This window comes from Dryas octopetala, chromosome 8, assembly GCF_963921425.1.
Source record: "Dryas octopetala chromosome 8, drDryOcto1.1, whole genome shotgun sequence".
Taxonomy (NCBI): Eukaryota; Viridiplantae; Streptophyta; class Magnoliopsida; order Rosales; family Rosaceae; genus Dryas; species Dryas octopetala.
The window spans coordinates 17672219-17689427 of record NC_141373.1 but is presented as its reverse complement, the minus strand read 5'-3'; the positions used below and the strand labels follow the sequence as shown (position 1 = coordinate 17689427).

The window sequence follows — 17209 nt, the reverse complement described above, 5'->3', positions numbered from 1 at the left end:
TTCCTATCCTTAGTAATACTAGAATACCCCTCTAGGACAAAAAGAATATGCCCCTTATTCGTCTCTTGTGGACAGCCATTGATTGGCTTCCACGTGGCTCGGGCAAATATGGAAATGGCGTGTGTGTGTACGGGTATATGAGATATTCGGTTCAGACTTTTTGGTGGGTGTTGATGAGCATATTTTCAGTGGGTATTTTCGTGTGTTCTTATCTGGGTATTTTTGGGGTGAGTGCTTATCTTTTATCAAGTTAGAAAATGTTTTTTTTTTTAATTTTCAAAATCAAAATGATTTTCTGAACTTGTTTGTTTCATCTAAAAATCTGAATGGCCTTGAGTGTTTAAATCTTTTCATATATTTTTCAAACACATTCATTTAGATTTTAATTGAAGGATTCAGTATCAACCTTTTCATGCCTCTTGCTTGAGAAGGTTGATTTTTTTTTTTTTAAGAATCCAAAATTTGCATATCATGTTCATACATTGATGAATCTACTGGGCTTGGTGTGAATTGGTGCCATGGGTTGATGAGCTTGGAGTTGGAGTTGCCTTCTTCATGAATGACCGATTGCCTTGCTTATGGAAGTTGCACAAAGGGGTAAGAAAGCTGCCACTTAGTTTAGGACTTAGTGATTGAGCTTGTGTGCTGTATGCTCCCTTTGTATTGAACTTCTTCTTTAGTGGATTGCCCGGTCAGTTGAAAAAGACCCCCAGTTTTTACCCTTTGTGGTTTTTCTGGGTGAACATCTTGTGTGCATTCGTCTCCCCTTTTGTGTTGGTATGCTTACTGACTCACTCAACTTATAAACACAAATCTGCACTGTAGCTATTTGTTTGAAATTGATATATGTCTTATAGAACTGTCTAGCTAATCACACACCACTGTAGTTGTGGATAACACTGGGATGCCTACTGTGATGGGTCCTCTGAGTGTCTAGGATGTCACTTGATCCTTTGTTGTGTTTGATTTGTGTTGTTCACAAAAGTGATTTTTGGTTTTAGAAGTCAATCTGGAGTTTCATATTTTAGTTACAGAATCGTCTGAGTTGTGTCTGTTTGACTAGTTCCTGAATGATCATATAAATCAAAAATTGGGGTCCGATCACTGAAAGTGAAATTAATCAAGTTTATTAAGTGAATAGATTACCTAATACAAACTTTCAATTGGTATCAGAGCGCTACTCTAAAAGCAAATAGAGAGATCTTAGGGTGTTGTTTGTTTTCTAGGTGTGTCTAGATGAAAAGAGATCGTGTTGCAGGATCTTGCAACTCTCCTCCATTCTTTGATGGCAGCAGCTACGCTGCTTGGAGAGAGAAATTTGAAATTTTCCTTGATGCCTATGACGAGTTGGCATATGAGTATCTCACTGTTGAGTGGATTCCTCCTACTCGAACTGTTGATGGGATTGAAATTCCTAAGCCTAGGTCCGAATGGTCTTTAGCCGAAGTCACGGCCTCTAGCTCAAACAAGAAGGCTAGAAATGCTATTGTCACTGCACTATCTTCCTCACAATTTGCACATATACAACATTATGTCACGGCTAGGCAAGCTTGGAACAAGCTTAGGGTTGTTCATGAAGGGGACAAACAAGTTAGGTCACTTAAGCTTCAAATAGTACATGCCAAATTTGAAGAAATTAGAATGAAAGAGTCCGAGTCATTCTCCGAGTTCTATGAAAGGTTGGAAGCCCTCACAAATGAAGCCATGTCCTTAGGTAAACCATATGAGGAGTCTACCATTGTCCAAAAGGTTCTTAGATCTCTACCTAAGAGATTTCAATCTAAGAAACATGCAATACAAGAAGTCCAAAATTTGGATGAACTCAAAATTGGTAAATTAGTAGGGAAGCTTAAAACTTTTGAGATGGAGCTTGAAATGGATGAAAGGGACAGCAAGAAGTCAAAGGATATTGCTTTGCAAAGTGTCAAAGAAATGAGTGAAAAATCATCCATGTCCGATGATGAGGTTGCCCTTTTTGTCAAAAGATTTAGACGAATTCTTAGAAATAAAGGGAGAGAAGCTAGGACTAGTGGTAACAACTTTAAGGAGTTCAAATTCAAACCTCAAGGAGAGAATTCATTTGAGAGAAAACAAGAGAGGAAGTCTAACTTTAAGGAAGGAAGAACAACCAAGAGAGATGTGAAATGTTACACTTGTGGTGGAATAGGTCACATAGCAATTGAATGTGCAAATTATAAAAAGAATTATTCTTCAAGTAAGAATAAAGCCATGAAAATCACTTGAAGTGATAGTGAGAGTGAGGACTCAAATGATTGTGAGTCTTCTTCCGATATTAAGGATGATGAAGTTGCATTTGTTGCATCAATCAAGGAGATTGAACAAGTTGATGGTGGGTCTGACTCAGAATCTGCTCCTGATGATGAGTCTTACACTGCACTCTGTGATAAGTATGACTTACTTTTCACCGAAACTCTTAGCATAAAGGAAGAAAATCAGAAACTAAAGAATGCTAAATTGAAATTGTGTGAGAAGATTGAGTCATTAGAGAGTGAATTAGAAAGTGTGGCTATCTTGAAACAAAATTTTAAGAGTCAAGTCAAAGCTAGTGCTCAAGGAGAGCAACATCTACTTTAAATCTTTGAATGAGAAACTTCAAAAAGAAGTATATGAAGCAAATGAGAGCATTGTTGAGCTCACCATTGGGGCTGAAAAGGTTGATAGGATACTTAGGATTGGAAAGCATCATGGGGACAAGACCGGTTTGGGTTTTAGTGAAAATAGTTCTAGTATATCCAACACAAAGACCATTTTTGTCAAGTAAAAATCTGATCATGGTGTCAAAAAGGGTCTAGGTTTCATTGACATTGGTCAAAATGCATCTCATTCTAAGTCAAGTCAAGCTACATCAAGTGTCACACAAATTGATTGTTCTACTTCACTTAGAAAAACAAAGTTTGTCCCGGTTTGTCATTATTGTCATGTCAAGGGTCACATTAGGCCAAATTGCAACAAACTTAGAGGAAAGAAATCAAGTGAACCAAAGAGAAATATTTCTCTACAAGAGCAAGTAAACAATCTACTCAAAGAGGTAACCAAAATTGCCTTACTTGTCACCCCACTTCCCAAAAATAAGTCAAGTCCACATCAAAGATGGGTTGTGAAGAGCTCCACTAAATGTCTAGTAACCTTGAACGCTTTTTCAGCCACTAAGAGGAACATTTGGTACCTAGATAGTGGGTGTTCCAAACATATGACGGGAGATAAGGAGGTCTTTACCTCACTTGCTCCTTATGATGGTGGTAGTGTGACTTTTGGAGGAGGAGAGAAGTCCTATGTGAGTGGAAAAAGGGTTGTACACATTCCCGGTATACCCGAATTGAAAAATGTAAAATTTGTTGATGGGCTGAATTCTAATTTGCTTAGTATTAGCCAACTTTGTGATGAATGGGGTGGTGAAGTGTGTATGTCCAAGAGTAGATGTAGAATTGTTGACTCCCAAGGAAAGGAAATCTTGAATGCCCCTAGGTCTAGGGATGATTGCTATGTGTTTGATGGCAATGTTGGAAAAATTGAGAATACTTGCAATAGAGCTATTGATGACACTAGCTCTCTTTGGCATCAAAGACTTGGTCACATTAATGTTCATGACCTTTACAAGTTGTCTAAGCATGAGGTTGTTAGAGGTCTACCAAAGATAGGAAAGCCCGAAACTTTTATTTGTGGTCCATGTCAAATGGGGAAACAAACCAAAGAACCACACAAAATAGTCAAAGACATAGGCACCTCTAGGACACTTGAACTAATTCACTTGGATTTAGTTGGTCCTGTCCAAACCTTGTCAATAGGTGGAAAGAAATACATTCTAGTCATGGTAGATGATTTTTCTAGGTACACTTGGGTGTCATTTCTTAAGGACAAGTCGGAGACATTTCATCACTTTGTCAAGATTGTGAAACTGCTGAAAAGTGAAGGTATGTCAAGTCTGTCAGCCCTGTCCAGAATTAGATAAGACCATGGAACTAAGTTTGAAAACTCTCAATTCGATGAGTTTTGTTGTCAAATGGGTATTAAACATGAATTCTTAGCTCCTATAACACCCCAACAAAATGGAATCGTTGAGAGAAAGAATAGGGTTTTGATTGAGATGGCAAGAGTGATGTTGAATAGCAAAAATCTTGCTAAACATTTCTAGGCTGAGGCGGTCAACACAGCATGTTACATCATAAATAGAGTCTACCTTAGGCCGGGAACCAAAAAGACTCCCTATGAACTGTAGAAGGGTAGGAAACCTAAGGTTACACACTTTAGAGTGTTTGGGAGTGCATGTTACATCCTTAGGGATAGAGAACATTTGGGGAAATTTGATTCTAAGAGTGATGAGGGTCTGTTTTTAGGCTACTCATCAAACAGTAGAGCTTTCAGAGTTTTCAATTTGCGAACAAGTTCTATGATGGAGTCCATAAATGTGAAAATAGATGATCATGATGCATCTATTGAAATGGCTGCAGATAAGGATGGATTGTTCCCACAATCTGATCCAAAAGAGGATAATTTGGTTAAAGAAGAGTCCAAGTCAGGCAGTGATGAACTTACTGATGACTCAAAAGGTGTTGAGTTTGATAAGTCAGAGAGCGAACAAAATGACAAAACTGTGAGTGACAGATCTGAAAAACCAAGATGGGTGAGGTGTAACCATGGTGAAGATGTAATTCTAGGTTCTTTAGACCAGCCAGCTAGGACTAGAAAACAAATGGCCAATGAACTTGCTCATGTGTGCTATGTGTCCATTGTTGAACCTAAAAATGTTAAAGAAGCACTCAATCATGAGGAATGGGTGAGTGCAATGCATGAGGAATTGAACCAATTTGAGAGAAACCAAGTGTGGACTCTTGTAGAAAGACCAGCCAACACAAATGTCATTGGAACCAAATGGATCTTCAAAAATAAATCTGATGAATTTGGGAATGTAGTTAGAAACAAGGCTAGGCTTGTTGCTCAAGGGTACTCTCAATTAGAGGGTATTGATTTTGATGAGACTTTTGCACCCATTGCTAGACTTGAGTCCATTAGGTTACTTTATGCCATTGCATGCCATCTTAAGTTCAAATTGTATCAAATGGATGTTAAAACGGCATTTCTAAATGGTTACTTGAATGAGGAAGTCTTTGTGGAACAACCAAAAGGTTTTGAGGATCCTCACATGAGAGATGGTGTTTATAAATTGAGGAAAGCCTTGTATGGGCTAAAGCAAGCTCCAAGAGCTTGGTATGAGAGACTCTCTCATCACTTGTTGTCCAATGGGTATCAAAGAGGGTCGGTTGACAAGACCCTATTTGTAAAAAAGGTTAAAAAATGATGTCTTGATTGCTCAAGTTTATGTGGATGATATTGTCTTTGGTTCAACTTCAAATTTTCATGTTAAGAGATTCATTGATGCAATGTCTAGTGAATTTGAAATGAGTCTAGTTGGTGAAATGAATTTCTTTTTAGGGCTGCAAGTTAAGCAAGTAGATAGTGGGATATTTATCTCCCAATCTAAGTATGGTAGAAATTTGGTCAAAAAGTTTGGGTTTGAGTCTTCCAAAGTGGCTACTACTCCAATGAGTAAAAGCTCCAAACTTCATAGGGATCCAAGTGGTAAGCAAGTGGACCAAACCTTGTATAGAAGCATGATAGGAAGTCTCCTTTACCTAACGGCTAGTAGACCAGACATATCGTTTGCGGTAGGAGTGTGTGCTAGGTTCCAAAGTGATCCCAAAGAATCTCATTTGTTTGCAACAAAGAGGATCGATAATCAAATATGTTTGTGGGACTCTTGACTATGGGTTGTGGTATACTCATGACACCAACACTAGATTGGTTGGATTTAGTGACTCCGATTGGGCTGGGTGTAGTGATGATTTGAAGAGCACCTCGGGTGGTGCTTTCTATGTTGGGAATAACTTAGTGTCTTAGTATAGCAAGAAGCAGAATTCTGTCTCTTTTTCGACTGCTGAAGCTGAATACATAGCAGCAGGGAGTTGTTGTACACAACTCATTTGGATGAGACAAATGTTAGCTGATTATGGAATTGATGAGAAAACCTTTCTCATCTATTGTGATAACATGAGTGCTATAGATATCTCCAAGAACCCGGTGCAACATACTAGAACCAAGCATATTGACATAAGACATCATTTCATTAGAGATCTTGTGGAGAGTGGAACTCTTACTTTGACTTTTGTTCCTTCCGAACAGCAACTTGTAGACATTTTTACAAAAGCTTTAGAGAATCCAAAGCACATTAGTCTTCGGAAGTCAATTGGCATTTGTACACATGCATGATCCCTTGTCGTTTAATGTGCTTCATTGTTTAAGTTTCCTTTCTTTGGTTTAAGTAGTTTCGTTTTTTTTTTAATAACCATTTTGAAAGGTCTTAACATTACTTGTCACACTCTCTTTGATATTCAAAAAGGTTCTTGCATCACATGTGTCATGTCAATAAGCATAATCCTTTCTTCTTGTCCAATGTTAGCTTTGAGATCTCTTTCTATTTAACACTTTGTCATGGTCAATCAAACTTGTTAAATACTTTTCAAAGACAATTTGTTTGAGGATGCAATTTAGCCTTTCAATATAATTCCTCCTTTGTGACCCATCTTCAGCTAAACTTTCCTCATTTGAACAAATGTGCACCATATAAAAAAAAAACAAAAAAAAAAAAGGAAGTGTGACCAAAGAAGTCACGACCCTAGGGAGAAATAAGGTGTTTTTATGGTGTTCTAGGGTAAAGAGTCGCAAAATTGGACCAAATCATTGCACTTATTTTGGGATATGCCTAAACAAAACAAATGAAAATAATTTTCTCATAGCCATTGTCATGAGTTGAAAAAAAAAAAAACTTTGTTTTCAAGATTTGTTCCCAAAGTAGATCACTACAAGAAAAATGTCGATAGATATCAGTCGTGGACTGATATCTATTTGGGTAGCCGTCTGATATAGGGCGTCGTGATATCTAATGTATGGTATTTTAGATATCAGTTTTAAACTGATATGTAAACATTGTTTATTATATCATTTTTCTTTTTCAACCTGATATCCTAAATACAAAATGGATATCCAATTTGATATTATTTCTGATATCTATAAAATCCAAGTACCAACAGAATTGGTCAATAGATATCGTATTGGATACTAATACTGACATATAACTCGATATCAATATCAGGTTTGAGGTAGAATATGATATAAAATTATAGTATCAATATCAGGTCTATAGTAGAATCTGATATATATAATCTTGATATCAATATCAGGTATGGAATAGGTTCTGATATCTAAATATTGTTTTTATATCAGATCTGAGAAAGAACCTGATATCAAAGCGTTATAAAATATCAATTATTAGTCTAAAACTGATATCGTTTAGTATGTCGATTTCACAAAAGAAAATTGGAATACAACTTGCTATATCAGTTTTTTTTCACCTAAAAAATGATATGAATACATAAATTTGAGCCTGTACATAAATTTGTGCAGCCATAAAATCTTCCATGCATTCTCATTCCATATATTTCAATAATCACCAATAACAATATTCAAAGCTGCCTACATGTACATAATCACCAATAACAATACAAATATCCAACAAGATAACCATATATATATTTTTTGTTTTGTAGAGGTCTAAACATACCATGCCACCAGCCTAATAACTAAGGCAATATTGCCTAAACCCTGCTTGTTAAGACCTTTACAAAACCAAAACAATGTACCAAACGCTGCCCACATGTACAAAATAACATGACAGCACCTAGCCTAATTAATCTGCAAATCAGCACTATGTCTAGCTAGCTAGCTAGTTCTATCTTCAATTCTGCCATCCTTTACAAAATAGTCATGGCAGCATGTATGATCTAATTAAAAGCACCAAATCTTCAATCTTCTTCCATGCTTTACAAAAAATGAGCATGCACGACAGCTTTCTTCTATCCACAAAAAAGGCAAAATGCACACCACCTACCAATTAACTTGTCGGTCTAAAGATAATTGTTCAGAAAATCTCCCCATTCCACACGCAACTCATCTATTTGATCTTGTGTGTATCCGCTTCGCTTGGTCTTCATATTGGACCACTAAAAACATCAAAGGAACATATATTCTTTAATTTAATCACAAATTCATTGATCTCATAAGTTCTATATACTGAATACATGCATGCCTTATTAATCTCAATTTTCAACTAAACATGCATATGCATAAAGAATAAAAGCAAGTCAGAGTAGTTGAATGGACAATAGCAGCACTAGAAAATGAGTTGCTGCCTAACAACCCTCCCATTTCCTTGCTTCATGCATATGTGTGCTTTTAAGAAAATTGCTTATCCTTGAAAAGAGACCACACTATAAGAAAAGCACCAAATATTCCTTCTCCCTGTAGTTGCAACCCTGTTTCAAATTAATAATATATAGTAACAATATGACACAAAGCAGTAGAGGTTCTCAGAGGTTCTCCACTCTAACTTTCACATTAATTTCAAATACCTCTCTCTCAAACATCAAAGATGCAGTTTCTCCAAGTTGAACTTAGTCAAAAATTTGGGTATGCATGCATGCAGTTTCTACATTGTTTATTGAACCACTTAAAGGATAAAAGGCAGATCAGATTATTCAATTGCATATATTACAAACCATACTTTTAAGTATTTAATCCAAATGCATGAACAACACAAACGCAATACAATCTAGCTTGGGTAGATATTTTTTTTATTAATTGGAAATCTGACCTTGGTCGCATAATCAAGGTTGGTATCCTCAATAATTTCCTTCATGTACTGCATCACATAGTAACCACACTCAACACCACCAGGTTGCTTTGGACACTATGCATGATATATCCAAAAAAATGGCACACAGTTAATATTCAAGCCATATGCATATGTGGACTTGTCAGACAAATAAAATTAAGGTTAATGACATTAAAGGTTGAGGACTTACGAATAGATGCCTCCACTGGGGCGTTTTCTTAGTTGTCCTACCCGTGAGTCCATTAAAGTGTCTAATAGCACTTAATCAACAAAAATTGAAAATTTTAATTATATGTCTTGAAACAAAGATGGTATATAAATCTGGGGAAAAAAAGAGTGGTTACAATGAATCAAATAAAAGTAAAGTCTTACTTGTTGACAATTGCCATCCACTCTTTGTCATGGGTTTGCTTCGGAAGAGGGTCCATGATAAAAACTGCATCTTTATCTTCATTGATAATGGTCAAAATCCAGTGTGCCCTTGAAAAGGTTAACATTAATCAGCAAGTACAATCTGATTTGCCCATATGAAAACAATTTGCTTTAAATTAATCAATAGATAAGTAATTTCAGAAACTTACCCAGAATTGTATGGAAGTAAAAAAACACGATCTGATTTGCCCATATGAAAGCGATCTGCGATTTGCCTACTCCAGATATTTTCTTATCATGCTTGGAAACTATTATTCTGGCAAGGAAATTTATAACAACAAATTGTCAGGCAAGAGATCATAGCATGAAAGAGTTGTTTAGTGGTTTTACTTTTTCTTTATCTCAGCAGCCATGGTTAAGAAAGCCTGCTCAACGTTGATTGAGTCTTTAGCACTTGTCTCGAGGAAAGGGATCCCAAGCTCATCAGCAAAAGCCTACAGTTCATTAAGGCACAGGAAAAAAAGGTTAAACCCCAACAATCAATTACTAATCGCTTTAAATTAAAATAAAATAAAATCACTCTGATATACTTTTTAAATTTACTTGAATTTCATTTTGGCACTTGCAAGCACACATCTTTGTACCAAAGAAGGTTTGCTATATAAACTATTGTCATATGTAACAAACATAACGAAAACATGGAAACTTCTTTAATTTGACTGTCTGCCATTCCCATATTTTCTGTTTTCATCTTTTCCGAGGTCTAAAATGAACCTAATAAACACATAATTATAAAATAAATAAGATCATTCATATACAAACTAGTTCAATGTACACTCAAGTTACTCCTAAAAGATTTCCGATGAAAAGATGTTGTCTAAACAACAGGACTACTAAGTCTTTCAACTCTCACCAATTACTTTTACTTCAATGGTCTTGCTAAATATTAAGGGGCACTTGGGATCAGGGATGGTAACCATCCAAAACTAATCACAATACAAAACAGGTACGACCTGCACCCACGCACTGCCCGGCATATTTGGACTTTGACAGTTCTAGGATTGAGAAAGAATGGATTGTCAATTGTTTGGCCAAGAGGATGGGAAAGATAGAAAGACTCCATGGTCTGGAAACAGAACGGGTATAAGACTGAAACATATCCTAAGAGGTAACATAAATGTAGTAAAGGTCATGACCAGATTGAAGCCAGCTCCTTATTTATTGGTATTTATAAAGTGGCACTGCATGCATGAGTTTTATTCCTTCCTTCTTCATTCATTTTAATTTCACATAAAGAACCTTGACTACACAGCTGTCAATCAAAGTGAAAACTGGAACATGTTAAAGTGGGAAATTACAGTTGGGAAAGCAAGCAAAGAATGCGTCAAATACTCACTGAGTATGCGGTATGGATTCATAGTGGTGCATGCATATAAATATATATAAAGGTACTATATGGAACAGTTTTATGCAACAACATCAATAACAGTTTTATCGAACAGGTTTGTTGCATTAGGAGAGTGAGCATATTAATTGCCCAAAAAGTGTGTGCTGAACAAAATCAGCAATTAAAAAAACAAAACAATTCAGAATTTTTTTAATTTTATTGATAAATGTTTGTGCAATTAAACAACAATCTATACCTTCCCCGTTTGTGTGTCAACAACCTTGTTCTCAACTAAATCACATTTATTTCCAACTAGAAGTTTGCACACACTGTCATTTGCATATCTGTCAATCTCATTCAGCCACTGCTTGACATTATTGAAGCTCTCCATCTCAGTAACATCATAGACAATCTGTTGCAGTTCCAAATTCCAATACAGTTAAGACTCTTTGATTCACATGAAAGACTGAAATCACACATACATTATTATGAGAAACTACCGCATCATCTTTCTTATCAATATAAGATACTGGTGTTTCCAATGGTGGTAAGATCCAAAAATGACGCATAGTTAATGTTGTAGAATAGCTTCAAAATAAATCACTTTCATCTACGACTGACTTTCACATAGAAAGGAAAGAAAGATAGTTAAGATTTTTTTGATAAGAAGAAAGATAGTTAAGATGATGTTTTGCTCTTTGATTTAAAGAAGAAAAAAGAAAATATACACAGAGATGTATCAATAATCTGCATCAACAATTGTAACATTTTTCAGGTAACCTGATCGTGCAAGTTTGATTCATCAACAGAAACTTACTGAACCCGCAGGATCTTTACAAGATGCTCTTTCACCATTCTTTCACCAAGAACCATGTGGTCATACAGCAAGACAATATGGATGTGTCCCACTCACTCACCAATAATTCGCAATTGTATTCCATAAACATAATGACAATGAAATTGGCATAAAAATCCGAATAGATACTCATTCATATACATAAATCATTTACTGTTTATATTATTTCAGTCTAATAATATTTTTTTCTTAGCCATTCTAGCACTTAATTTCAGCAATTTCAAAGATTAAAATTTCTGTTGACAAATCAAGGTCTAATTAATATTCAAATGATGTTCATGGACTGGAGCATAATGATGGATAATACACTTAAATAGTCACCTGTGGTGTTCCATGCAGATAATTCTTACAGTTTATGATAAATAAAACTGTAGTTACATTTGTAGCTGAAGCATCATGAATGATTTGCATAAGAAAGAAGCAACTTGTAAGTCACAAGCCAGCAACAGAATCATGTGCATATAACCCATTTAAGGGGACATGATAATTTTACCAGGGCTAGAGATCTATTGTGACAATTAATTTTCCCCAAACCCATCCCCGTCAAAAAAATAAAATAAAATAAAATAAAAGGCAAGAAAGGAAATCTTACAATTATCCCATGTGCTCCTCGATAGTAACTGCTTGTTATAGTCCTGAATCGTTCCTGTCCAGCAGTATCCCACTGAATGACAGTAAAAGCAAAGTAAGTCAATTGCCAACTGAATGCTGACCAATCAGTGAGCAAGAGAAATTGAACAGCCCATTTAGTTTTCCAAGGGGCATTGCACATAACATTTCTGATAATTTTCCCTTTTCAATTTTGATAACTTATATCTGACATAGGTAAGACTCTGTGATACAAAGTTAGATTTAAACTTTTTTAGAACTATTCTCCCATGCCATAAACATACATGTAGTTTAAATCTTGCTAGAAACAAAATGATCAGTTGTTAACTTTAAATTTTTCAACAAGAAAGACACTAAAGAAAAGGGATGCAAGTAGACAACTAACAATGTGCAGTGACCCACATCATAAGTGCTTCTTAATTAAATTTGACCAGAAATCCAAAACAGCCACCAAAACCGAATAATGCCAAAAAACACGATCTGATATGCCAATAGCACATGATATGCACAGAAGTGGCATTAACCTTGAAATTCTAGAAATTTTGCAACCCACTACAGTAAACTAAACAACAATAGCAGGGTTATACTATTAACTATCACAACCAAGCTGAAAATTAAGGCCTAGAAATGTTCTACCAAGTATAGATGGAACTACAGTTGAAAATACTAATTGAACTGGTCAAAATACATAGATGCAACACCAGTTTACACAGCATGTCCTTCCTATGAGTAAGGGCAAGCCAAATTAAGAGCGAACCTGAATTTGCTGGATGCCAGTCAGATCCTTGCAGAAATCACTGAGGAACTGATTTACCCAAACAAATTTACACAGAAAACGCCCTTGTGAGCAAACTCATTTACCCAAAAATTCAGAAACTAATTTACCCAGAAATTCATACTTCACCTGTCGAAAGGATCTTCAAGCGGTGGCGGCGATGGCAAGAGAGAGGCTGGGGTGCGACTGGTCAGGTTGTTCTTTGACGTCTGTGAATGGAGAGGCTAAGAGTCAGAGGGTGAGAGAGAGACAGAGAAGTGAGAGTGACAGAGAAGTGAGAGTGAGAGAGACAGACGAACTCACAATGAAGTCTGGGCCTGGAGTGGCGACGGCGACGGCGACTCCGACGATGAGTGTGTGACACTGATGAGCTGAGACAGTTTTTGCGAGATGGAATTTGCGAGAGATCGAGAGACAGATCGAGATCGAAGTGAGCTGAGAGATAGATCTAATTTTTAGTATATTCTGTATATGTCTAAGTGTTGGGACTTGGGAGTAGGACAAAAAAATTTAAGTCAGATAAAACACATTACATATCAGTGTTAGGATAAAAAAATTATAAGTGTTGTTTTAAGATATCAGTTAACAATTTATACTGATGTCTTTATAAGTTCTTAGAAAAATGACAATATTATATATCAGTTGAAAAAAACCATGTGATATCTAATAAAGTTTAGAAATCAGTTAAAAAATTATCTGATATTATAATTTTTATAATATCAGTCACATTCAAATCTGATATAAAATGGGTGATATCTATTGACAATATTCTTGTAGTGGATATTCTCTTGAGTGGCCAAAATCTAATCTCTTTTTGTGGATAAAACTTATTCAACCTCTTTGGTTGTCTTTGACATTGTTTTTCTATCTAAAACAAATCTTGAATGCTAGCATTGACCTCCCTATATCCCAAATATGCTTATTTTCTTGCACAAAATTTGCAATCTTCATTTTCCATATCTATTAGAGTGTTGACATTGGTGGTTAATTCTTTTCAATTGTGTTTGTTGTTTTGTCAAATTTTTTTTTGTCAAAAATAAAATCCCTGAAGCACATCTAACTCGTAGATTTTTCTTGTGTGTCATTGCTTCCAACTCTTCTAGGATTCCTCTATCTTTTCGTCAAATTCCATCACTGTTTTATGTCCCAGTTCTGTTTTGTACGAACTTAATTTGTCCATTTTGACTGGTCTGCAGTCGTCACATACAGTCATTTTAACACGACCATTTAGCTCTTTGGGTTACTGTTCATTAAAGGGCATTTCAGTCTTTTTTGCATGCCTATTTTCTTCTCTAGCTGCCCCTCATATTATATGTCTATATTCTGCAAGCCCGGTATTGAGATGCTGCAGCTGCTGCAGATTATCAGCTTTAGGGAGAGTTAACATTTAGGGAGAGTTAGTCTTTAGGGGGAGTTCAAATTTCAGGAAAGTTATGACATTTACTTCAGTTCATTTTTGATCATGTTGCCATTGATTTTTCTTGCACATTTTCCAACTCTATGTTCTCTTGCACTTCACTCTTCTTTTTTTATGTATGTCCTTTTGTCTTTCCGTGACAAAAAGGGGGAGAATGTATTTGTTTAATCTATATTGCTTGCTATGTTTAAACTGCATTGGTTGCTGTACTATCATATTTTTAGGTTGTGCAAGTACTTCTTCTTGCAGGTACATTATAACATAGTGTTGGGTTGAGTGTTGAGAGTCTTGTGAGGTGAATGGGTTGATGTTTTGTCAAGGAAAGCCAAAGGGGGAGATTGTTAGTTTCTAGGATTTGTTATATTGGCTATTTTCCTTGTCAAAACCTTTGTATTTAATTTTATTAATCACGCACAAGCTCTAGGCTAGATTAAGGACAAGTTCAGCTGTATTGAAGAAGTATAGAATGAATAAAGACTCAAGGTATACTGCACTTCATTCAATTCATGAAAAATAATAGTTTTTTGTCCATTTGACTAGTCATAAAGAACAATGTTTTTCACGTACAGTGGTTGATACAGTGACAGACACTGCAGTGGGGCCATTACGGGTTTTACTTATTAAAACCCATTTCATTGAAAACCTATTTTTCTGTTTTTACTAAACATGCATGTGCATTGCACATGAGTTGGTTCCCCCACTGTATCAATCTGATCTGATAGCATCTCATTCATTCACGCCACACACTTACACACACCTCAGCACTATTCATCATCTTCTTCATTTCTGATTTTTGCAAAATAAAGCAATATTTGTTTTTACAGCTCCTCATTCCTATCCTTAGTAATACTAGGATACCCCTCTAGGACAAAAGGAATATGCCCCTTATTCGTCTCTTGTGGACAGCCATTGATTGGCTTCCACGTGGCTCGGGCAAACATGGAAATGGCGTGTGTGTGTACGGGTATATGAGATATTCGGTTCAGACTTTTTGGTGGGTGTTGATGAGCATATTTTTAGTGGGTATTTTCGTGTGTTCTTATCTGGGTATTTTCGGGGTGAGTGCTTATCTTTTATCAAGTTAGAAAATGTTTTTTTTTTTATTTTCAAAATCAAAATGATTTTCTGAACTTGTTTGTTTCATCTAAATATCTGAATGGGCTTGAGTGTTTAAATCTTTTAATATATTTTTCAAACACATTCATTTAGATTTTAGTTGAAGGATTCTGAATCAACCTTTTCATGCCTCTTTCTTGAGAAGGTTGATTTTTTTTTTTTTAAAGAATCCAAAATTTGCATATCATGTTCATATATTGATGAATCTACTGGGCTTGGTGTGAATTGGTGCCATGGGTTGATGAGCTTGGAGTTGGAGCTGCCTTCTTCATGAATGACCGATTGCCTTGCTTATGGAAGTTGCACAAAGGGGTAAGAAAGCTGCCACTTAGTTTAGGACTTAGTGATTGAGCTTGTGTGCTGTATGCTCCCTTTGTATTGAACTTCTTCTTTAGTGGATTGCCCGGTCAGTTGAAAAAGACCCCCAGTTTTTACCCTTTGTGGTTTTTCTGGGTGAACATCTTGTGTGCATTCGTCTCCCCTTTTGTGTTGGTATGCTTACTGACTCACTCAGGGTGGTTGGTTCGGGCATTTCCCGAAGAGCTTGTACCTTCGTGGGATTGAGCTTTATTCATCTCTGGCTCATGATGTAACCCAAGAACTGACCCGATGATTCCCCGAATATGCACTTTGTTGGATTCAGCTTCATCTTGTATTTTCGAAGTACCTCAAATGTTTCTTGAATGTCTTCAAGGTGATTAGATTTTATCCGAATTTTAACCATCATATCACTGATGAATATTTCCATGGTTTTTCCTAGCTGATCCTTGAATATCCCATTTACCAATCTTTGGTACGTTAAACCTGCATTCTTCAGTTCGAAGGGCATCACAGTAAAACAATAAAGTCCTCTTTCTGATATGAAAGTAGTTTATCTTGGTCCTCTTTTGCCATTGAGATTTGATTATACTCCCAATATGCATCAAGGAAGGACAGTTGTTCATACCCAGCAGTTGCGTCTACCATTTGGTCTATCTTCAGAAGTGGATAGCAATCTTTTGGGCATACTTTATTCAAGTTCGTGAAATCCACACATATCCTCCATTTCCCATTCTTTTGCTGAACCACGACCACATTGGAAATCCAGCTTGGACACCATACATGTTTGATGAATCCTACCTCAAGTATACGATCAACTTCATCACTAATGACCTTGTTTCTCTCAGGTGCGAATCTTCGTTGCTGTTGCCGGAAAGGTTGAGTGTTCGGTTCAACATTGAGCCTATGTGACCAGGCGAGGAAGTCACTGTTCTTCCAAAGCATTGTCCTTAATTTTTCACGTTCATCTTCTCTTAGCAGGCTTCCCACCAAGACCTTTTTATCTGGTTCTTTTTCATCTAAGATCGTTTCGAGCAATGGTTTCGTAGTCATTGGTTCGGGCTCGAACTCAATCTTTCATGGTGGGTTCCCCTTTGATTACTATTTTTCTAGTTCGGTTGTCGGAGCCTTTCCATTTGCTCTAATATTCGTGGTTATATTGTAACATTTCTGTGCTACTCGTTGATCTCCTTTGATATCAACCGTATGTAACCCATTTGCAGTTATTACTCTGAACACTTGACAACGTTCAGAAGCTTCTCCTTCCATCCGGAACATCCAATCTCTTCTCACGATTACGTTGTAAGCAGAAGGGGAATTGATCACAATGAATGTTACTTGAAGAGTTTTTCCTACTGCTGTTACAGGTAGAGTGATTTCTCCAACTGGGATCACCTAACTTCCCTCGAAGGCTGTGATCAGGGCTGAGTTTGGCTTCAGATCATTTTCGTTGAGGTTCATTTGTTTGAAACTCCAAAATATAGAACATCCGACTGTTTCCTCCATCAATCATTACGCGGTGCACTCCAGCTTTTCCCATCTGGAGGGTTATCACCAAAGCACCATTGTGAGGTACAGCGAGTCCTTCCAGATGCTTTATGCTGAAGGTTATA

The 17209-nt window shown here is 36.4% G+C and overlaps 2 protein-coding genes across 2 annotated transcripts; both read right to left on the bottom strand.

The window, feature by feature from the left end:
- Window positions 1–7645: 7645 nt before the first annotated feature.
- Window positions 7646–9434, bottom strand: LOC147277709 (ubiquitin-like-specific protease 1). The gene is made up of 5 exons (XM_086255421.1): window positions 9328–9434; window positions 9119–9226; window positions 8937–9006; window positions 8726–8821; window positions 7646–8075 (listed from the first exon to the last, which is right to left on the bottom strand). Exons 1-5 carry the CDS (start codon window positions 9369–9371, stop codon window positions 7980–7982), a joined length of 414 nt encoding a protein of 137 aa, XP_086111547.1. The 5' UTR covers window positions 9372–9434; the 3' UTR covers window positions 7646–7979.
- A 70-nt stretch (window positions 9435–9504) lies between these two features.
- On the bottom strand, window positions 9505–16107 carry LOC147277708 (ras-related protein RABD1-like). The gene is made up of 4 exons (XM_086255700.1): window positions 15946–16107; window positions 11954–12025; window positions 10762–10917; window positions 9505–9612 (listed from the first exon to the last, which is right to left on the bottom strand). The coding sequence occupies exons 1-4, from the start codon at window positions 16105–16107 to the stop codon at window positions 9505–9507; spliced, it is 498 nt and encodes a 165-aa protein (XP_086111826.1).
- Between the last annotated feature and the right edge of the window lie 1102 nt (window positions 16108–17209).